Source organism: Stenella coeruleoalba (assembly GCF_951394435.1).
Source record: "Stenella coeruleoalba genome assembly, chromosome: 21".
NCBI classification, from domain to species: Eukaryota; Metazoa; Chordata; class Mammalia; order Artiodactyla; family Delphinidae; genus Stenella; species Stenella coeruleoalba.
Genome location: NC_137167.1, coordinates 6,048,466 through 6,072,808, shown reverse-complemented (window position 1 = coordinate 6,072,808; position 24,343 = coordinate 6,048,466). Strand labels below are relative to the sequence as shown.

General features: G+C 37.8%; 2 protein-coding genes across 12 annotated transcripts in view; one reads left to right on the top strand and one right to left on the bottom strand.

Annotated features, from left to right (window-relative positions):
• The window catches only part of ADAM32 (ADAM metallopeptidase domain 32), a 168,674-nt gene that overhangs the window by 84,440 nt on the left and 59,891 nt on the right, over positions 1–24,343 (top strand). For all 11 annotated transcript variants that reach the window (XR_013825545.1, XM_079909326.1, XM_079909318.1 and 8 more), the window contains 2 exons: positions 4,387–4,479; positions 6,122–6,320. Coding sequence is in view for 10 of the 11 variants with exons in the window: in XM_079909326.1 (XP_079765452.1) it covers positions 4,387–4,479; positions 6,122–6,320 (292 nt within the window). In the remaining variant the exon portion in view is untranslated. The remainder of the gene's footprint in view (positions 1–4,386; positions 4,480–6,121; positions 6,321–24,343) is intronic.
• On the bottom strand, positions 9,542–13,486 carry LOC307179758 (uncharacterized protein). The gene is given in 3 exon segments (XM_079909327.1): positions 9,542–12,528; positions 12,532–12,557; positions 12,560–13,486. Coding segments are annotated over 3 exon segments (369 nt in total). The 5' UTR covers positions 12,825–13,486; the 3' UTR covers positions 9,542–12,450.

Sequence of the window (24,343 nt, the reverse complement as noted above, 5' to 3'; positions counted from 1 at the left end):
AGATTACTTATAATACCTAATACAATGTAAATGATATGTAAATAGTTGTAAATAAAATGTAAATGCTATGTAAATAGTTGCCAGAATGCAGCAAATTTAAGTTTTGCTTTTTGGAACTTTCTGGATTTTTTTCTGAATATGTTCAATCTAAGGTTGGTCGAATGCATGGATTGAGCACCCACAGATATGGAGGACCAGCTGTAATTTGAAATCAAGGAGTATGATACTTTCAGCTTTGTTCTTCTTTCTCAAAATTGATTTGACTGTTGGGGATCTTTTGTGCTTTCACACACACTTAGTTTTTATTACTATGGCTTTGTCAGAAGCATGATACCCCCAGTTTTTTTTTTTTTTTTTTTTTTCTTCTCAGAATCACAATTTGGAGTCTTGAGTTTCCACACAGATTTTAGGATTGTTTTCTCTATTACTGTGAGAAATACCTTTGGCATTTTTACAGGGATTATGTTGAATCTGTAGGTGGCTTTGGGTACTGTAGCCATTTTAACAATATTAATTCTTCCAATCCATGAACATGGGGTATCTTTCCATTTCTTCATGTCTTCTTTGATTTCCTTCAGCAGAGTTTTGTGGTTTTCATTATGCAGATCTTTCGCTTTCTTGGTTAAAATTATTCCTAAATATTTTATTGTTTTTCATGCTATTGTGAATGGGATGGTTTTTTTTTTTAATTTCTCTGTCAGACGCTTCATTATTAATGTAAAGGAATGTGATTGATTTCTGTATGTTGATTTCGTATCTTGCCACTTTACTGAAATCATTGGTTAATTCAAAGTTTTTTGACTGGTTCTTTGAGATTTTCTGTATGTAGGATCATATCATTAGCAAATAACCACAGTTTTACTTCTTCTCTTTTTATTTGGATGACTTTAATTTTTTTTTTGTCTTGACCAGTTGCTCTAGCTAGGTCTTCCAGTACTAAACTGAATAGGCATATTGAGAGAGGACGTTATTGCCGTGTTCTTGATCTTAGGGGAAATGCTTTCAATTTCTCTCCATTAAGTATAATCTTAGCTGAGAATTCTTAATGAAGAATTAATGTTGAATATTGCCAAGTATTTCTGTGTCTATTGAGCTGATCATATGAATTTTCTGTTTTTATTCTATTATTATTATTATTTTTGTGTGTGTGTGGTACGTGGGCCTCTCACTGTTGTGGCCTCTCCCATTGTGGAGCACAGGCTCCGGATGTGCAGGCTCAGTGGCTGTGGCTCACGGGCCCAGCCTCTCCGCGGCATGTGGGATCTTCCCAGACCGGGGCATGAATCCGTGTCCCGTGCATCGGCAGGCGGACTCTCAACCACTGCGCCACCAGGGAAGCACTTATTTTATTATTAATATGATACGTTTCATTCATTGGTTTTTGAGTGCTAACCCAGCCATCATGCAGTCCTGAAATTAGCCTCACTTGGGTTATTTAATATATATAAATTTATATGTATATATATAAATTTAAAATTTGCCAATGTTTTGTTCAGGATTATGGCACTTATTTTAACAAGGGAATTGTCTGTAGTTTTATCTTTTCTTGCAATCTTTTCTTCTGGTTTTGGTGTCAGGGTAATTCTGGACTCATAAAATGAGTTGGAAGGTGCTCCCTTACCCCTGCTTTCTGAAAGAATTTGTTTAATATTGGTATTATTCCTATTTATTTATTGTGGAAGAGCACTTAAGAGGAGATTTACCCCTGTAAATCTAAGCCCCTAGAAGTTTTATAGTTTGGATTTTAGTTTTAGGCTTATGACCCATTTGAGTTATTATTTTTTTGTGTGTGTGTGAGAAAGGTGTAGGGTCAGTGTCTAGAGTCATTATTTTCCTTGTGAATGCCCAAGTTGTTCCAACACCATTTATTGATAATTCTCCATTGAGTTGCATTTACTCCATTAACAAAGGTTTTGTTATCTCTATGTAGTTCTGTTTCTGGGGTCTCCATTTTGTTCTAAGCTCGTTGTCTATTCTTTTGTGCATACTACACTGCCACTATTATAGTTTTTATTAAGTTTTGAAGCTGGGTATTTTTGGTCCTTCAATTTTCCTCCTCCTCTTCCTCCTCCTCTTCCTCCTCCTCTTCCTCTTCTGCCTCTTCTTTTTCTTCTTCCTTCTCTTCCTCAGCATTAAGTTGTCTACTCTGAGTCTTTTGCCTTTCCATATAAACTTTAGAATCAGTTTGACTATGTGCACAAAATAATTGCTGGGTTTTTTTAATTGTAATTGCACTGAATCTCTACATCAAGTTGTGAGGAACTGACATTTTAACAATATTTAGTCTTCCTATCCATGAACATGGACTATCTCTCCATTTATTTATACCTTCTCTGATTTTCTTCATCAAGTTTTGTAGTTTTTCTCATATTGATCCTGTAAAATTTTGTTAGGACTATTCCCAAGTACTTCATTGTTTTGGTGCTAATGCAAATGGTATTGTGTTTTTTATTTCAAATTTTTATTTTTCATTGTTGGTATAAAGGAAAACAATTTCCAGCAACCTTGCTATAATTGTTTATTAGTCACAGGAGGCTTTTACTGTTATTGTTCTTTGGCTAATTATTTGGTATTTTCTTTACATAGGCAGTCATGTAATCTATGGATAAAAATAGTTTTTGTTTCTTTCCCACCTGTATATTTTCACTTCATTTTCTAGTCTTATTGCATTAGCTAGGACTTCCAGTAAGATGCTGAAGGGAGTGGTGAGAGGGGGCATCCTTGCCTTGTTTCTTTTTTAGGAGGAAAGCTTATAGTTTCTCACCATAACTGTGATATTAGCCACAGATTTTTTTCTAGATGTTACCAAATTGAAGAAGTTCTCTCTATTCCTAGTTTGCTAACATTTTGTATAAGTGCGTTTGGATTTCGTCAAGTGCTTTTTCTACAGCAATTTTTATGGTCACTGATTTTTATTCTTCAGCCTGTCAGAATGATGGATTATATTAATGGATGTTTGCATAATAAACCAGCCTTGCATACTTGTGATAAATCCCATTTGGTTGTAGTATATAATTATTTTTGCACATTGTTGGATTCAATTTCCTAATTTTTTGTTGAGGATTTTTGCATCTATGTTTATGAGATCTATTGATTGATTGATTGATCTGTAGATTTATTGATGAGGTCTACAGATTTATTGATATGTAATGTTACTTTGTCTGGGCTTGATATTAGGCTAATACTGACCTCATAGAATGAGTTAGGAAGCATCACATATCAGTGCTGGGAGAGTAATATGGCTGCGATTCCATGGCACAAAAGCAGTAGAAGCTCCATGTTTAATGCTTCTCCTGGATTCTGTCCTCAGTGCTTTTTCTCTTGACTGATTTTAATTTGTATCCTTTCCATATAATAAACCATAACTGTGAGTATAACAGCTTTCAGTGAGTTCTGTGAGTTCTTCCAGTAAATTTTATAAAACCTGAGGGTGGTTTTGGGAATCCACTGAACTTGAGATTGGTGAAAGAAATGAGGACAGTCTTGGGGACTGTTCTCTCTAACTTTGCAGTGGGTCTAAACTCTACCCACCCTTTTTTCCCCCAGCTTTACTGAGGTATGATTAACAAATAAAAACTGCATATATTTAAGGTGTACAGGTATACAATGTGATGTTTTCGTATATGTACACATTGTGAGATGATTCCTGCATCAAACCAGTTTACATATACATCATCTCACACAGTTATCATTTTTTGGTTTGGTGAAAATACTTCTACTTCTTAGCAAATTTCAAGTATGCAATACAGTATTGTTAACTGTAGTCATCAAGCTGTACATTAGATCCTGAGAAATAACTCATCTCATAAATGAAAGTTTGTACCCTTTTTTTTTTTTTTTTTTTTTGGCGGTACGCGGGCCTCTCACTGTTGTGGCCTCTCCCATTGTGGAGCACAGGCTCCGGACACACAGGCTCAGCGGCCATGGCTTATGGGCCCAGCCGCTCCGCGGCACGTGGGATCTTCCCGGACCGGGGCACGAACCCTCATCCCCTGCATCGGCAGGTGGACTCTCAACCACTGCGCCACCAGGGAAGCCCTGAAAGTTTGTACCCTTTGATCAGTGTCTCCCCTTTCCTCTCACCTTTCAGGCACTGGTAACTACCATTCTACACTCTGTTCTATTATTCAGTTTCTTTAAAAAGTTGTTTTATATGTTTTGCCCAGTTTTCTAGTTGAATAAGAATTAGTAAGGTACCAGTTACTCTGTTGTGACCTGAAGTAAAAATGGCACCTTAGTGTTGTAATTGTTTAGAGATGCAAAAATCTGTAAATGTTGACAGCATGCGTATTTTTACCCCACAAATAAAAAAATAAGCACAGCTCCTGACAAAGTTTATATTACTTCCATGATGTATTTTTACTTGTGCCTTCCACTCATTTATAGCAATGTGGACCTGATAGCTGTTGTAATCCTCGAACTTGTGTGCTGAAACCAAATACACAGTGTGATAGAGGCTCATGCTGCAACAACTGTCAAGTAAGATTTTAGTTTATTACTATCTTCTAAGTATATAATGAATTATGTCTTGGGTACTTTAGAATACATAGACACTTAGCTGTTAAGTCAAAGTAAATGACCTTTCATGTAAAGAAAAAAATACTAAATTCAGCATGATGTTTCTGATTTTATGAGTTATAGTTGGATGTTGAGGCCTCCTTATAATGCCATTATTCTCCCTAATGATGCTATTGTTTTTAAGTCTTTTTTTCTTTTACTCTAGTTCAACAGAATTCCTTTATTCTATTTTTAAAATGTCCTACTGTTTTTAAGTCTTGACTGAGAGCTATTACAGAATTTTTTGATACAGAAGATCACCACTAAAAGGGACTGTTTTCATTTATTTTATCGTTTTTTTTTTTTTTTTTTTTTTAATGGTACGCGGGCCTCTCACTGTTGTGGCCTCTCCCGTTGCGGAGCACAGGCTCCGGACGCGCAGGCCCAGCGGCCATGGCTCACGGGCCTAGCCGCTCCGCGGCATGTGGGATCTTCCCGGAATGGGACACGAACCCATGTCCCCTGCATCGGCAGGTGGACTCTCAACCACTGCACCACCAGGGAAGCCCCCAATATTTATATTTTTGTGAATAAAAGTTATATTTTAGGTTGTAATGGGTATCTGTAAGTATGTAACTGAAAGATACAGCAATTTTCCATAAATGCATAAATAATGAAACTCACTAGATGTAACACTTTCCAAATGCTACGTGTTAGCACAAAATTTAAACTATGAATTTGTTATACAAAGATCATTTGACTTAAATGTCACATTTTAGCTTATATGGTGAAGATGTTGATTCCTGTCCCCTGTTTTACTTTTCAGCTCTTCCAACATATGTGTGACAGATTCGTCACATGAGAACCCCTCTATTGAACAATCTGCCAGTGTTCTGTGTTCTTGACTATCCTTTGACTGATGTGGTTTTATGTTATTTTTCTCCTAGAATCTTATCGTGGTTAATTCTTACCTCCATAATCTTTTTAGTGTGAACTGGAAGTCATCAATTAAGAAGTATGAGATAAATGCCCAGTTAAGATTCTTTATATAAAATTTCAGAATAGTATACATGAAAGTGTTAATTAACCATAGGATAATTCAGGAGAAAAATTACAATTGGGTTCCTTTTTTTCTGAGACTTCAGTAGTTGACCTGCCTCTTTTAATCACTCTTTGGTTTCCCACTGTTCATTCTCAGTTATTTAGGTTTCACATTTTCATAGAATTACAGATATTCCATACTTAAAAACTATGGTTTGAATAAGTATATTTTATTTGGAAATTATCTAAATTTCATAATTTTTGCCCCAAAGGAATAATTATCCCAAGCTAAAAGCTACTTTTTCTCCCTTCTACCAAAGCACAAACAAAACTTGGGCTCTCATTATATCATATTTGTGTTATCCTTTTCCGTGTACATATGTCTTATCTCCTGTTTTGGTTGATAACATTCAATTTTTTTCAATATGATTATCATAAGGCTTTATAACAAGAAGATAGAGACATTAATGAATAAGTACATCATCAAACTATAAATAGAATTAGAGCAATTTTAAAATAAATATTGATGAACACAACAACCTTATATATAATGCTTTAATTTTTATGTTTTAATTTCTATTAGCTTATGCAAGCAGGTGCTGTATGTAGGCCCATTGCGCATCCTGAATGTGATGTTCCTGAGGTTTGTAATGGAAGCTCAGGAAGCTGTCCGGCTGATATAACTATACACAATGGACACAAATGTAAAGGAGGAAAAGCTTTTTGTTTTGATGGAGGCTGCCAAGATCTTGATGCACGTTGTGAGAGCATATATGGAAAAGGTATTGTATTGTAACATCTATGTAGTTGGTGCTCAGTATTTTTATTAACATTACCAAGACAATGGACAATTATATATATTTAAATTCTTTATTCTGTTTAACTCTCTATTTTTAGTTTTTTGAGCTTATTAAGGTATAAATGAGAAAAATATGTTTAAGGTGTACAACGTAATGTTTTGATATACATATACGTTGTGAAGTAATTACCACAGTCATCTACTTAACATACTTATTGCATACGTATACCCAGGAATAGGCTTACTGGATCATAAGGTAGTGCATTTAAATTTTTGAGAAGGCTGTCTACTGTTTTCTATAATGGCTGTACCAATTTTCATTCCCACCAACAGTATATAAAAGTTTCCTTTTCTCCACATCCTTGTTAATACTTATTATCTTTTTCTTTCTGATAACAGCTATCCTAAAAGCTGTGAGTTGTGGTTTTGATTTTCATTTCCCTGATGATTAGTGATGTTGAGCTCCTTTTCACGTATCTGATGGTCATTTGTATGTCTTTTATTTCAAGAAATGTCCATTTAGGTCCTGTGCTATTTTTATTTTTATTTATTTATTTATTTATTTATTTGCGGTACGCAGGCCTCTCACCGCTGTGGCCTCTCCCGTTGCGGAGCACAGGCTCCGGACGCGCAGGCTCAGCGGCCATGGCTCACAGGCCTAGCCGCTCCGCGGCACGTGGGATCTTCCCGGACCGGGGCACGAACCTGTGACTCGTGCATCGGCAGGCGGACTCTCAACCACTGCACCACCAGGGAAGCCCCTCCTGTGTTATATTTAGATCTCATTATTTGTCTTTTTTATTGAGCTGTATGAGTAACATATATTTTGGAAATTAATCCCTTATCAGATATATGGTTTACTAATATTTTCTCCCATTCTGTAGGTTTCATTTTTGCTTTGTTGATTGTTTCCTTTGCTGAGAAGTTTTTTAGTTTTATGCGTCCCACTTATCTATTTTTGTCCAGTTTAGTTTCCAAGAGCTTTCTCCCTATGTTTTCTTCTAGTAGATTTGTAGTTTCAGGTAAGTTTAAGTCTCCTCAACCACCTGCTTTATTGAGATACAATTGGCATATAACATTGTGTAAGTTTTAGTTGTACAGCGTATTGATTTGGTACTTTTATATATTTCAGGATCATTACCTCCATAGTGTTAGCTAAACATCCGTTATGTCACATAATTACCATTTCTTTTTCATGGTGAGAACATTTAAGATCTACTGTCTTAGCAACTTGGCTAATTCTTGTCAAATATTAGTTTGAGAACCCCTCTATTGAATAATCTGAGAGTCTTAATGCATTTCTATGGCTTTATGGGAAGTTTACTATAACTAGTTGCTGGAGGAAGAAAAAATTAAGGCCTGGTACAGATGAGTCTGCTCAGTATTTGACACCATTTGGAAGTGGATTCCCTCCGCATAATTATAACCTCTCTCAGAGGTGTTTTTGAAAAATGATGTAGGAAAATTCTCTTATTGTGTAGAATCCTAGCAGTGTATGTGGTTTCCTACTTTGTCCGAAAGAGAGAAATTCAGAGGCAGTATTGATATTTGACAGTGACTAATCATGTGCAATTAATTAGGACTTGAAAAAAATAATATTAAAAAATTAATAACAAGAAGTTCTAGAGAAGGTGTATGTGGTTGTGCCTGTCAGGTAAAGCAGGGAATGTGAAGATTTTGTGTTGCATGTAAAGTTCAACACAGGGCATGCCACATAGAGGAGGCTATGTATAATCAGATAAATAACATTATCTGTCCTGTGAATGCTAGCATTTTTTCCCAGGTACCCTAGTACTTTCATAGCGAATCCACGTACAAAGAGTTTATGCCTGCAGGGATGGAGACCATGTGTGGGTTCAAAAATAGAATTTCCCTCCGCAAGATGATCTGATTACTTTTGTTGCTTGGTTAACAACCATGGGCTAAGTCAACAGCAATGGGCCAAAATTCAGATTCTGATATAGCACAATGCTGTGACAGACTGGCCAGCCACTGTGCCAACTTGATGACGTTAGATCTCTCCCAACATATAAAGGGCAGCAGTTTCCTCTCATTGGAATAGAGACATAACGTGGATATGGATTTACCTTTCAGATATCATATTTCTACTAGCAGCATTAACCACGAACTTTTAAAAATTGGGATATAATTATGTAAAGTGAACTTCATAGATCTGAAGTGTATATTTTGATGTAATCCTCACTTCAATTAAAGAGTAGAAAATTTTCATCATTTCAGTAAGTTCTTTTCTATCTCTTTTCAGTCAGTTCCTTTAAGGCAATAATGGTTATCTTTCCTATTATCATATGTTAATTTTACCTGTTCTTGAACTTCATATAAATGAAGTATTTCATCATATGAGTATTTTACAGATAGTTTTTACATTCTCATATTTATGGACACTTGGATTGTTTCTAGGTTTCTTTTCTATTATGAATAGAGGTGTTATGAGGCTTCATATATAAGTCTTTTTGTAAATATATGTTTCTGTTTCTCCTGAGTAAAGATTTTGGAGTGGAACTGCTGTCTTAAGAGTAGCTGTATGCTTAATTTTATGAGAAACCTGCTCACTGTTTTCTAAAGACATTATACTACTTCTTATCTCTACCAGCAACATGAGAACTTCAGTTGCTCCATGTTCTTGGTGACATTTGATGTTGTGAGTCTTTTTAATTTTAGTAAAATGTAAATGTAAATGTAAATGTAAAATGGTAGTTGATTCTGGCTTTAATTTGCATTTCTATCATGATTGATATCAAAGATGTTGAGCACATTATTTGCTGCTTATTGACTACATATATGATATATGGAATATATATATTTTCCGTTTGTAGTGTTCGTTCACATCTTTGCCCATTTTTAATTGGGTTTTTGCCTTTTTATTATTTATATGTGTAATTTATACGTTCTATATTCAAATGCATTTTAAGATATAAGTATTGTATTTTTTCCCAATCTGCAGTTTCCCATGTACATTTTTAATGGTGATTTTTGATAAGAAAACTTTAATTTTGAGGAAGTTTAGTTCATCAAATTTTTTCTATAGTTTTTCTAAGAAGTATTTGCCTACTCCAAAGTCATCCACATATTTTCCTGTTTTTCTCTGAGGTTTTGATTTAACTTTTATTTTTATTTATTTAAACTTTTCAAAAATTTTTATTGGAGTGTAGTTGATTTACAGCATTCTGTTAGTTTCACGTGTACTGTAGAGTGAATCTGTTATACGTATATGTATATCTACTCTTTTTTAGATTCTTTTCCCATATGTGCTATTACAGAGTATGGAGTAGAGTTCCTTGTGCTATTCAGTAGGTCCTTATTCGTTATCTACTTTATATATAGTAGTGTGTATATGTCTGTTCCAATCTTCCAGTTTATCCCTCCCCTGCCCCTTACCCCCTGGAAACCATAAGTTTATTTTCTACATCTGTAACTCTATTTCTGTTTTGTAGATAAATTCATTTGTAACCTCTTCCATATATAAGTGATATCATATGACATTTGTCTTTCTGTGTCTGACCCACTTCACTCAGTATGACAATCTCTAGGTCCATCTTTGTTGCTGGAAATGACATTATTTTGTTCTCTTTTATGGCTGAGTAATATTCCATTGTATATATGTGCCACATCTTCTTTATCCATTCCTCTGTTGATGGACATTTAGGTTGCTTCCATGTCCTGGCTATTGGCTATTGTGAATAGTATGCTGCAGTGAACATTGGGGTGCATGTATCTTTTTGAATTATGGTTTTCTCCAGATATATGCCCAGGACTGGTATTGCTGGATCATATGGTAGCTCTATTTTCAGTTTTTTAAGGAACCTCCATACTGTTCTCCGTAGTGGCTGTACCAGTTTTCATTCCCACCAACAGTGTAGGAGGGTTCCCTTTTCTCCAGACCCTCTCCAGCACTTATTGTTTGTAGATTTTTGATGATGGCCATTTTGACCTGTGTGTGGTGATACCTCATTGTAGTTTTGATTTGTATATCTATAATAATTACTGATATTGAGCATCTTTTCATGTGCTTTTTAACCATCTGTATGTCTTCTTTGGAGAAATGTCTATTTAGATCTTCCACCCATTTTTTGATTGGTTTTTTTTTTTTTCTGATATTGAGCTGCCTGAGCTGTTTGTATATTTTAGAGATTAATCCCTTGTTGGTGGCTTCATTTGCAAATATTTTCTCCCATTCTGAGGGTTGTCTTTTACTTTTGTTTACCATTTCCTTTGCTGTGCAAAAGCTTTTAAGTTTAATTAGGTCCCATTTGTTTATTTTTGTTTTTATTTCCATTACTCTAGGAGGTGGATTGAAAAAGATCTTTCTGCGATTTATGTCAGAGAGTGTTCTCCCTATGTTTTTCTCAAAAGTTTTATAGTATCCGGCCTTACGTTTAGGTCTTTAATACATTTTGAGTTTATTTTTGTGTATGGTGTTCGGGTGTGTTCTAATTTCATTCTTTTACATATAGCTGTCCAGCTTTCTCAGCACCACTTATTGAAGAGACTGTCTTTTCTCCACTGTATATTCTTGCCTCGTTTGTTGTAGATTAGGTGAACATAAGTGTGTGGATTTATTTCTGGACTTTCTATCCTGTTCTATTGATCTATATATCTGTTCTTGTACCAGTACCACACTGTTTTGATGACTGTAGCTTTGTAGTATAGTCTGAAGTCAGGGAGCCTGATTCCTCCAGCTTTGTTTTTCTTTCTCAAGATTGCTTTGGCCATTCAGGGTCTTTCCTGTTTCCATACAAATTGTAAAATGTTTTGTTCTAATTCTGTGAAAAATGCCATCGGCAATTTGATAGGGATTGCATTGAACCTGTAGCTTGCTTTGGGTAGTATAGTCATTTTCACAATATTGATTCTTCCAATCCAAGAACATGGTATATCTCTCCATCTGTTTGTGTTGTATTCTATTTCTTTCATCAGTATCTTATAGTTTTTGGAGTACAGGTCTCTTGCCTCCTTAGGTAGGTTTATACCTAGGCAATTTGTTCTTTTTGATGCAATAGTAAATGGGATTGTTTCCTTGATTTCTCTTTCTGATCTTTCGTTGTTAGTGTATAGGTGTGCAACAGATTTCTTTATATTAATTTTGTATCCTGCAACTTTACCTAATTCATTGATGAGCTCTAGTAATTTTCTGGTAACATCTTTAGGGTTTTCTATGTATACTATCATGTCATCTGCAAACAGTGAGAGTTTTACTTCTTTTCCAAGTTGTGTTCCTTTTATTTCTTTTTCTTCTCTGATTGCTGTGGCTAGGACTTCCAAAACTATGTGGAATAAAAGTGGCGAGAGTGGACATCCTTGACTTGTTCCTGATCTTAGAGGAAATGCTTTCTGCTTTTCACCATGGAGGATGACGTTTGCTGTGGGTTTGTCATATATGGTCTTTATTATGTTGAGGTAGGTCCTCTCTCTCCCCATATTCTGGAGTATTTTTTTTTTATCATAAATCACTGTTGAATTTTGTCAAAAGTTCTTTCTGCATCTATTGAGATGATCATATGGTTTTTATTCTTCAATTTGTTGATGTGGTGTATCACATTGATTGATTTGCGGATATTGAAAAATCCTTTCATCCTTAGGGTAAATTCCACTTGATCATGGTGTATGATCCTTTTAATGTGTTGTTGGATTCTGTTTGCTAGTATTTTGTTGAGGATTTTTATGTCTATGTTCATCAGTGATATGGGTCTGTAATTTTCTTTTTTTGTGATATCTTTGTCTGGTTTTGGTATCAGGATGATAGTGGCCTCGTACAATGAGCTTGGCAGTGTTCCTTCCTATGCAGTTTTTTGGAAGAGTTTCAGAAGGGTAGGTGTTAACTCTTCTCTAAATGTTTGATAGAATTTGCCTGTGAAGTCATCTGGTCCTTGCCTTTTTTTTGTCGGAAGATTTTTTTTTTCCAACAAAAGGTTTCACATATTTATTACTGAGCTACACAGTGAGCAGTGATGAGGAAAGATCAAGAAAAGAGGAGAGAGCCATTCCATTTTTCCCATCAAACACAGGCAGCTGTTCCAGACACTAGTGATGTTCTGATACGTTAAGATGCAATTGACCTTGATCACATAAATGTGTGACACTTCACGTGCGGTTCCTTATAGACCCAGCTTAGTTCTTCTCCAGTGTCTTCTCTTGGAGTTGTATCTGATTTTATTACCAGTTTTTATTCGAATTCATTGGGGAATGGGACGATTCTGCTTTCATTTTTGGCCAGGAATCGCTTGATCCTGAAAGTCTTGTGAGAAGACATGGCGAGGAGCAAATTCAACCACACATAGGATGGCAGACAAGAGAAAAGAGGAGGAAGTGAGTGGAAGGACATATTTAGAAGGCCTGTTGGAAGATTTTTAATCACAGTTTCAATTTCAGTACTTGTGGTTAGTCTGTTCATATTTTTTATTTCTTCCTGGTTCAATCTTGGAAGGTTGTATCTTTCTAAGAATTTGTCCATTTCTTCTAGGTTGTCCATTTTATTGGGCTATGGTTAGTTGCTTGTAGTAGCCTCTTACGATCCTTTGTATTCTGTGGTGTACGACTTCTCCTTTTTCATTTTTAATTTTATTGACTTGAGTCCTCTCCCCTTTTTCTTTATGAGTCTGGCTAAAGGCTTATCAATTTTGCTTATCTTTTCAAAGAACCAGCTTTCAGTTTCATTGGTCTTTGCTATTGTTTTTTTTTGTCTCTATTTCATTTATTTCTGCTCTGATATTTATGATTTCTTTCCTTCTACTAACTTTGGGTTTTGTTTCTTCTTCTTTATCTAGTTGCTTTAGGTATAAGGTTAGGTTGTTTATTTGAGATTTTTCTTATTTCTTGAGGTGAGATTGTATTGCTGTAAACTTCCTTCTTAGAAGTGCTTTTGCTGCCTTCCATAGGTTTTGGATGGTCGTGTTTTTGTTGTCTCTAGGTATTTTTAGATTTCCTCTTTGATTTCTTCAGTGGTCCATCGATTGCTTAGTAACATTGTTTAGCCTCCATGTGTTTGTGGTTTTTATAATTTCTTTTCCTGTATTTAATCTCTAATCTCATAGCATTGTGGTCAGGAAGCATACTTGATATTATTTCAATTTTCTTAAATTTACCAAGGCTTGATTTGTGACTCAAGATCTGATTATCCTGGAGAATGTTCCATGTGCACTTGAGAAGAAAGTGTATACTGCTGCTTTCAGATGGAATGTCCTGTAAATATCAGTTAATCTCTCTGAACTAATGTTTCATTTAACGCTTGTGTTTTCTTATTAATATTCTGTCTGGATGATCTGTCCTTCGGTGTAAGTGCGATGTTAAAGTCCCCCATAATTATTGTGTTACTGTCGATTTTCCCTTTTATGGCTTAACATTTGCGTTATATATTGAGGTGCATGTTAGGTGCATCTGTATTTACAACTGTTACATCTTCTTCAATTGATACCTTGATCATTATGTAGTGTCCTTCCTTGTCTCTTGTAACAGTCTTTATTTTAAAGTCTATTTTGTCTGATATGAGTACTGCTACTCCAGCTTTCTTTTTATTTCCATTTGCCCCTCACTTTCAGTCTGTGTGTGTCCCTAGGTCTGAAATGGCTCTCTGGTAGACAGCATATATATGGCTCTTGTTTTTGTATTTATTCAGCCAGTCTGTGTCTTTTGGTTGTAGCGTTTAATTCATTTACATTTAAGGTAATTATCAATATGTATCTTTTTATTGCTATTTTCTTAATTGCTTTGTGTTTGTTTTTGTCGGTCTCTTTTCTTCCTTTCCTCTTTTGTTCTCTTTTCTTGTGTTCCCACTTAGAGAAGTTCCTTTAGCATTTGTTGTAAAGCTGGTTTGATGGTGCTGAATTCTCTTAGCTTTTGCTTGTCTGCAAAGCTTTTGATTTCTCCATCAAATCTAATGAGAGCCTTGCTACATAGAGTATTCTTGGTTGTAAGGTTTTTCCCTTTCATCACTTTAAAGATATCATGCCACTCCCTTTTGGCCTGCAGGTTATCAGCTGAAAAATCAGCTGATAACCTTATGGGGATTCCCTTGTGTGCTATCTGTTGCTTTTCCCTTGCTGCTTTTAATATTTTTTTCTTTGTATTTAATTTTTGTTAGTTTGATTAATATGTGTCTTGATGTGTTTCTCCTTGGGTTTATCCTGTGTGGGACTCTGCACTTCCTGGACTTGGGTGACTATTTCCTTTCCCACGTTAGGGAAGTTTTCAACTGTAATCTCTTCAAATATTTTGTCAGTCCCTTTCTCTTTCTCCTCTTCTTCGGGGACCCCTATAATTTGAATGTTCTTGCAATTAATGTTGTCCCAGAGGTCTCTGAGACTGTCCTTCTTTTAATTGTTTTTTCTTTATTCTGTTCTGCAGCAGTGATTTCCACCATTCTGTCTTCCAGCTCACTTATCTGTACTTCTGCCTCAGTAATTTTGCTATTGATTCCTTCTAGTGTATTTTTCATTTCAGTTATTGTATTGTTCACCACTGTTTGTTTGTTCTTTAGTTCTTCTAGGTCCTTGTTAAGCATTTCTTGTATCTTCTTGACCTGTGCCTCCATTCTTTTTCCGAGATCTTGGATCATCTTTACTATCATTATTCTGAATTCTTTTTCTGCTAGATTGCCTATTTCCTCTTCATTTAGGAGAGGCTTTTACCTTACTTCTTCATCTGCAACATATTTCTCTGTCATCTCATTTTATCTAACTTACTGTGTTCGAAGTCTCCTTTCTACAGGCTGCAGGATCGTAGCTCCTCTTGCTTCTGGTGTCTGCCCCCTGGTGGTGGAGGTTGGTTCAGGGGCTTGTGTAGGCTTCCTGATGGGAGGGGCTGGTGCCTGTTCTCTGGTGGGTGGAGCTGGGTCTTGTCCCTCTGGTGGGCAGGTCCTTGTCCAGGGGTGTGTTTTGGGGTGTCCAGGAGCTTAGTATGACTTTAGACAGCCTGTCTGCTGATGGGGGGGCTGTATTCCTGTCTTGCTGGTTGTTTGGCCTGAGTAGTTCTAGCACTGGAGCTTGCAGGTTGTTGGGTGGGGCTGGGTCTTGGTGCCAAGATGGGGATCTCCAGGAGAGGTCATGCCAATTAATATTCCTGGGCGGTCCTGCAGCCATAAGTCAGTGCTTCCCCCCTGGGGGCTTGGGTTTGACCCCTGTTTGGAGAACTAAAGTCCTGAAAGCTGTGCTGTGCAACCAAATAAACAAAATAAAACAGAGAAACTAAAACCAAGAAAAACCATAAAAACAATCCAAAAAAAATCCCCAATGAAAACAAAAAAAAACCAATTAAACAACCAAACAAAAAACCAAAACAAACAATAAATAATAAACTAAGAAAACAAACAACAACAAAAAAACAAAACCCCCCAAAACAAAAAATACCCCAGAAAATTTTTAAAAAAAGAAATAAAACAACAACAACAAAATTCTCTGGGGCCTCTGATACCAGTGTCCTTGCCCACATGGTGAGCTACAGCCAACCTCCACCTCCCCAGGAGACACTCCAAGACCTCTAGGTAGGTCTTTGGACCCGCTGTGGGCACTGTGGAGGCAGCTCAGACTTTGACCTGGCCCAGTTCCTGCATGTACGTGCCCACAAAGTCCACAGCTGCTAAAGCTGGATCCGTCTCAGCCGTGGGAGCGCTCATTGTCCCTTCAGATGTTCTATAGGTGCTGGGTTTACCAAGCTGATCGTGGTGGTTAATCCGTGGCTTGTGCAGCTGCAAGGAGAGATTTCAGTTCTTCTTAGTTGCACAGCCCCTGGGGCTCAGCTTTGGTTTCGGCCCCACCTCTGCATGTGGGCTACCTCAGGCATCTGCTCACTGCCCAGGCGAGTGGGAGCGAAGGCAGCAACTGGGGGCATGCTGGCCTGTTTCGGCGGGAGGGGGTGGGGCAGCGACTGACTGTGGCGTGCGTGCTCACTCAGGTGGGAGGGGGATAAGGTGGAAACAACTGGGGCACGCATGCTCACTCTGGTTGGAGCCCCTCCTAGTGCCTGTGGTGGCATGGGCTGGCGTGTGGGGAGAGAGGCTGTGATGGCACACCCGCCCTTCATGCATCACTCAACAGTGGCTCCTCACTTCTGTGGTGGTCCAGGCTTCTTCCAAGAGCATTCCCAGTTGCAGAGCTCCTCACTTCTGTCCCCTCAGGCTGTCTCCGAGCAGCCAACAGCCCTCCTCTCCCTGGGTCTGCTCTCCAAACCCCATGTTCTGGCACTGGCAGACACCCGTTTCACCCTGGGGCTTGCAGGCTGTGGCATGGACCATCTGTGTAAATCTCGCTCTGTCTTGCCTGCCACAGACTGGTTGCTGCACTTTCCTCTGATAGCCCTCGCAGCTCCCCTTCTATCTCAGCTAATTACCCTGCCAGTGAGGGGGCTTCTCCAGTTGCGGGAACCTCTCCTCTCCTTCAACTCCTCCCAGGAGAGCAGGTCCCATCCCGTTTCCTCTTTTCTTTTTCTTCCTTCTCTCTCTTTCATCCTACCTGGTTATGCGGGGATCTTTCCTTGTCCTTTTAGGCGTCTGAGGTCCTCTGCTAGTGTTCAGCAGGTGCTTTGTGTGAATTGTTCCATTTGTAGATGTATTCTTGATATATTTGTGAGGAGAGCTGAGCTCCAGTTCCTCCTATTCCACCATCTTCACCTTGAACCTAACTTTTCTTTTAAATCATTATTTCTTGGAAAGATTATTATTTTTTCATTCCATTGATTTGCTATCTCTGTTTAAAATGAGTTGATAATATAATATAGTTCCATTCCTAGATTTCTTCTACATCAATCTGTTTATCCTTATGCTATTAATTACTGTAGTTTATAGTAAACCTTTATATATTAGGTAATATAAGTCATTCAACTTCATTTATTCTTTTTCAATACTGCTTTGGATTTTCTGAGTCCTTTTCATCTCCATATAAATTTTAACATCAGCTTGCCAATTTCTAAAAAAAAAAATTGCCTCCTAGAATTTTGATTGAGGTTGTGTCAGATTTATAGATGAATTCTGGATTATTAATATCTTAACAATATTGTGTTTTGCAACCCATGATGCTTTAAGTAGCATTTTGTAGTTTAATGAACATATTTCTAATATCTTTATTTTATATTAATCCTAACTACATTTTAGGTTTTGGTACTATTGTAAAAAGTGTTGTTTTTATGAAGATTGGTTTTCCAATTGTTTGTTGCTAATATGTAGAAATACAATCGATTTTTGTATCTTGACCCCTTATCTGTGATCTGATATAGTAAGTCATAATGATGCCTACTAAATATAGAGAAATCTTATTCTAACTGGTCATCACAGAATAGAGAATTATACCATGATGTAGATGAACAATTGTTAAATGGAAAAAATATTATATAATAAGAATTCAGAGTACTTGCTCAGAATGAATCATCATAAGAAAAAAAATTTACATTTTGTATATTGCCTGGTAACTAATCAAACATCTAGCGCTTTCCGAGTTATTTCTTCCTATACAAATGCTGACAAAGATGATATGAAATTTACTGCTAGAAGCAAACTGACTGTATACTTTTTTGTCTAAAAAGCTATATTTCGCAGAGATCACTGGAATTTGATAATGACCCACAATACCTACCACACTGGCTCTACTAGTATTTTTTGTTGACTTTCTTGGATTTTCTACACACACACACACAATCATGTCTTCTGAGAATAAAGAATGTTTTACTTTTTATTTTCCAGTTTGTATGTTATTTACTTCTTTTTATTTCCTTGCTGCACTGTATAGGGTCAACATTGAATGAAAGTAGTAAGAAATTAGTAAAACATTGTTGTGATTTAGCGATGTTCTCTTAGATGGAGAACGCTTAATATTACACTTAGTTAGATAAGTATAGTATTAGCTGTATGATAGTACCTGTAGGCTTTTCCTGCTGTCTCAGGCATGGGCCCACGTGGAGCATCCGTGGAGGCAAGGCCTGGAAAGCATGTGCTTGCTGAGCAACAGTGGATCCAGGGTCTAAGGCTCTGGGCAGCACACAGGACTGGTGACTGGGTGCCCATGGAGCAGCTCTGGCTCTGGGGTCTGGGGCATATGCAGCGTTTGGGGTGGAGGGGCAGCCCTGGTCTTTGGCCAGAACACTAGCAGCTCTTTCTGGGTGGGGTGCAGCAGCATCTTCTTATTTGCGTGGAGATGGCTCTTGATAGCCTCATGGAGAAAGCTGCCAGTGTCCTCTGTGGAGCGGGCTGCTGGGGTCCTCCTGTGGTGAGCCCTGTGGGGTCCTCGACTGTGAAAGCTGTGGGGTGTCCATGGCTGTTGTGGAGGCCCTCCTGGCAAACTCTGCCGTGTCCTCTGGAGAGCAGGCCACTGGGGACGGTGGTGGCATCCACTGCATGACAGATGCTGATAGTCCCCACCCTTCTGTGTTCCTGCCGCTCTCCAAGTATGTCCCCTAAGTCATCTACCCAGTGGTCCTTTCTGTCCAGTTAGTCTCCTTTTTTGCTCCGCTGTGTTGCTATAGGTTCTTCTTTTTTTTTTTTTTTGCGGTACGCAGGCCTCTCACTGTTGTGGCCTCTCCCGTTGCGGAGCACAGGCTCCAGATGCGCAGGCTCAGCGGCCATGGCTCATGGGACCAGCCGCCCCGCGGCATGTGGGATCTTCCCGGACCGGGGCACGAACCCGTGTCCCCTGCATTGGCAGGCGGACTCAACCACTGCGCCACCAGGGAAGCCCACTATAGGTTCTTAATCGTACCCTTGAGCCCCTCCCAGGGCTATTTTCGTTTGTAGAGAGCTAACTGTTGTTTTTGTGTGTTGCGGGGGAGGGAACGAAGGCTGGAGAGATCTCTTACTCTGCCATCTTGCTGATCTCTTCCTCAATGAGAGTTTTTTAAATGTCAGAGAAGTAGATGTGTGTCCTAGTCTAGTTCTTGATAAAATGTCCAGGATAATTTTACCAAGAGAGATCAAGGCCTCAAAAATTCTTTACCAATAAATTACCAATAAATTATTTTCTTTACCAATAAATTACCAGTTAATTACCAATAAATTATTACCAATAAATTATTTTCTGAAAGTTAGTATCCCCAGGGAGTCAATTCATTTAATTAATATTTGGCCCCAAACACCTAGACTTAAAGTCTGTCGCACATTTCTAATTCTGGTATAGAGGATGGCCCACTGTCTTTGGCCCCTAGAAAATTTTTTATAGGTAGTGCATTTATTGGTATGACAGATATAAGGGAGATAGGGAGATAGGAACTGTGGCTCTCTGAATATAGTGCTTGTACCTTTATCTGAGGAAAAAATAAAGTGTCTTAGAACTCAGAAGAAGTAGTGCTATGATAGAATCTCACAAAAGTGAGACCAAGATAAATAGGAAGTTTCAGGAATTATGTAATGGAAACTACAAGTATTCAAAGTGGTCATTCAACTGAGCTTAATTTGTTTGATCTCATGAATGGTAATAATTGCTTCTAAAGTGTCTAGGATTGCCTATGTTAACAGCTGATCCCACTGGACTCAGTACTGCAAACTCTTCAATGACTGCAGTGCAGATATTGGGTAGAGCTGACCACCTGTGCTCCCACTGGTCCTCTGAACACTGTGGATCAGTTTGGAGCTCAGTCTGGATCAATCTGGTCTCCCTGTTACTAGTGAACCGTGGCATCTGGTGTAATACATTTTATATGGGACACCCATTCCTAAAGCATTTGGTTTACTATAATGGCAATCCTCGTTATTAGTTAGAGAATAAACTTATTATACAGATACCTAAAAATACAATGGTTCAGAAGAGATAGACTTTATTTTCTCTCTCATATAGTATTCCAGAGATAGGCAATTCATCAAAGATGGTTCAGCAGCTTTGCTCTGTGACATTTTTCAGGAACCTGTCGCCTTTCTTTTTGCTCCGTCATCCCTTGTGTCTCTGGTAGAAGGTAGTTTTCCAGCACAAAACGTTTATACTAGCCCATGGAATGGAGAAAAGAAGAAATGGAAGTGTAACCAGCTTGCGCTTAATGCCATTAACTGGATGTTTTGCATATAATTTCTACTCATAATCCACTGACCAGAACCTAGTCACATACCATATCTAGTTGCAAGGGAGTCTGAAAAATGTTTTCTCTAGCTTGGTGTCGATGTGCCCTGCTAATAACAAGAAAGTTCTATTACCGAATGGAAGAAAGAAGGAATGGATATTGGGGGACAATTGCCCCCCACTTGCCCACAGTTAGCCAAAGTTGAGGTTATGGGAACAGTTTATGCTTTCTAGTAGTCATGTTTTTCTGGAGTACCAAAGTTTATATAGAGAAGGCAGAGGTTAGTATAGATCAGAGTATCATAAACTGTTTTATTGATGGTAAGAGGCAAGATTTCACAGTAGGCTTCTAGATTCATCTTTTTCTGCAGAGGCCTCAGGTAGGATTTTCCTCTTAATACCACTTTCTAAGAACTGCTTAATATCCACATGGTTACTGTGGGAAATATGTTATTAGTATAGTTTGGTCTTATACCCCTGTTTATACTTGGTTGGACAGTAGCGGGTACCTAACCAGACCCAGTCTAACTGCAGTACTCTTCAACCTTGCTACATTTGGTGGGTTTTGAGCTGAATGTCTAAGTCATGCTAAGGGAGTTGGGGAGGTTCTGAGTTTCTTTTCTGGGACTTTTAGACAGTTAAACAAGAGAGTTTTCCCTCTAAGGACTCAAAATTATCATAAATAAAGCTCCAGAGTTTTGGACAGCTATGTTTTTGACCATGTGGAAAAGGATGGGCCTCAGTGAGACAGAAGAATGAAGCTGGAGTGTAAACATAAATGAAAACAAGAGATAGAGAGATAATCTTCACTTACATTTCTTCCTTGAGTGCCAATATAATAAATATTTCATTTAATCTGTCTCTTGTTATTCTCATAATTAGTGATGAGTTTCCTGGACTTCTTTGAAAATAGTTATTTCTCCATTATTTCAGCTGGTGTTACAGTAATAATCTATAGTTTATTGGAGATGGAAAAGAATTATATAGCTCAAGTGGCTTCAGATTGTATAAGTAAGTTTATGCTTATTTATCTTAAATATCTCTTAGGACTGTTTTAGGAGCCATGAGGAAAAAATTTCAACTCTTACTTCGTATCATGAATTTGTGGAAATTTTAAATTGGTTCTATCTACAAGTTATTTGAAAAATGTAGAATCGATATTGCCTCTTTCAATAAAAAATATCTAGAAGGCCACAAAACAGAAACTAATGAAATTAGTGAGGTGACATTGGAAACATAATTTGGGAGAGATCACTAAGGAGTTTGTTTCAAATGTTAATCTTTAAAAATCTCTATTGCTTCAAATAGAATAGGTATAATTCCTATTGGAGGTTTTGATTTTGGATGTCAAACTCCATAAGAAAGACAGATCATGGAATATGTTCCCCAAGGTGTTGATTTTTTTCATTCATTCAATAAATATTTATTTATCACCTTAATTGGGTGAGGCATTCTTCTAGGACTGGAAACCCAGGGATGGGAAAGACAAAAAAAAAAGATTCCTATTCTTATGGAGGTTATATTCCAGTGAAGGGTTCAGGCATAAACAATAAAAAATTAGTAAATAAGTAAATAAATATAATCATTTCCATTAGTGGTGAATGGTATGATAACAACAGCAAAAAAATCCCCCAAACAAAGCAACAGCAAACAGAGTGATAGGAAAAAGACTGATGATGAAGGTGAGGCTGTTCAGACAGGGTGTTCAGAGATGGTTTCTGTGTGGAAGTGAAATGTGAGTAGAAACTTTAATATTAAGAAGAAGTCAGCCAGAAGATGATCTTAGGAAAGAGCATTTTGGGCAGAGAAATGCAGCAAATATTATGGTTCTGAGTTAGGAATGAATTTGGTGAGTTCAAGGATGAAAAGAAGGGCAGTGTGGCTGAAAGGTAGTGAACCAGGCTGAGTAAGGACCATGGCAAGAAAATTGGATTTTATTCTTAATGTAATGGGAAACCACTAGAGATATTTAAGTAAGAGGCTGATGTATTTTTATTTTTTAAAAAGATCACTCTGACTTACGATATGGAGAATGTACTATGGAGAGTGGAAGTGGGGAGTCGTTTAGAAGCTATGGTAGCATATTAGAAGAGAACTGATGATAGCACAGGCTAGAGTGGTGACTGCGCAGCAGATGAGAAGTGGTCATGCTCAGGCTGTATTTAGGGGCAGTGTCCATAATACCTGGATTAGATGGTGGAGGCAGGTAGTGAGGGGGGGAAAAAGAAATCAAGAATTCTTCCTAAGTTTTCGCCTGAACATTGGTTGACTAATGGTCCTATAAAGAAGCCTAGGGTGTAAAACAATTTGGTTTTAGGATATGTTAAGTTGCAAATGCCTGTTAGTCATGAGATGAGGTGAGAAAGATGTCAGGTTATAAAAGATAAAACTTTAGCTAACGTTTCAATGGCTCCCTTTATTACAGTTGAGATGGGGTGGCCTTCTAGTCCATCTAACTGGAAACGTAAACTAGTCGTCTCTAATAGTGGTCAAGGGAGTAAAACCTCAGACTCCCTACTCTGCAGTGCTATTTATGAGTCTTGCCTAAACTACTTGTAGTAGTTTTCCAGCACCCACATTTACTGACCTAGTACCAGCCATGCACATCTGTCTATGAAAGTCCATCTACTATTTTGTGGTACCTCATAGCATTTGATAATAGGTTAGAGGGAATCTAAATACACTATTTGGACTATAGAAGAGAAAATTCTCTTACTTTGTAGACTTCATCAGTATACTGGGTTTAAGGAAATATTTGACATGTGATTTCACATTTTCAAAGTGTTGCCCTTTTGGTGTTTCCATATCACCTTGGAAAACCCAGACTGAGCTGAAAGAAAGTCCCTAACACTAATGAGAGAAGGTATTCAAGGGAGAAATTAAATACAGGGCTCATTGGTACCTTTAGAAGCACTATTTGAATGAGTAAAAATTGGCCTGGATGAAGAGCATTCCTAACCTGGTATTCTCAGATTCACAACTGAGCTAATAAACATTGTGAATACTCAGAAATACCATTACCTGTCCTCACGGTACATATACAAGCACCTTTGATGGACCAATGTTTAAAAATGGTGGAAAGAGATAGAATTAGGAGAAGGTAAAAAATTAAAGGGAATAGTGGGGAAAATGTAAATCATAGAAGGAGCTGGTAAATAGGAGAAACCTTCTTAATCTCAAAAGAAAATGGAGAAGGATTAGATGGGAATTAAGAGTGACTAAATATGGGACTTCCCTGGTGGCGCAGTGGTTGAAAATCCGCCTGCCAATGCAGGGGGCACAGGTTCGAGCCCTGGTCCGGGAAAATCCCACATGCTGTTCAGCAACTAAGCCCATGGCGCCACAATTACTGAGCCTGCGCTCTAGAGTCTGTGAGCCTAGAGCCCGTGCTCTGCAACAAGAGAAGCCACTGCAATGAGAAGCCCGTGCACCGCAGTGAAGTGTAGCCCCCGCTCGCTGCAACTAGAGAAAGCCCATGCACAGCAACGAAGACCCAATGCAACCAAAAATAAATTAATAAATTAATAAAAAAAAAGAGTGACTAAATAAGCATCATCTTAATTAAGTTTCATAACAATCCACTGAGGTAGATATTATTACCTACTTTTATATTTTATAGATGGGCAGTTAGACTTAGCAAGGTTCATTTTGGAGACGGTGACTGTGCTAGGTGGAATTCTAAGATGGCCCCCAATATTCTTCTGGTGTACATTTCTTGGATAATCCCCTCTCTGAGTTGGGGGAGAACCCGTGAATATATGATGGAATATCATTCCTATGATTAGATTACATAGTAAATATGAAGGAATTTTAAAGATGTAATTAAGGTCCATAATTAGTCAACTTTGAATTAATCAAAAGGGAGATCATTCTGAGTGGGGCCTCACCTAATAATGTGAGCCTTTAGAAGAAGGAAGATGTCAGAAGATTCTCTTGCTGGCTTGGCAGAAATAAGCTGCCATTGTTGTGAGAGGGCCGTGTGACTAGGACCCGAGGGGCCAAGAGCAACCCCTGGCAGATAGTA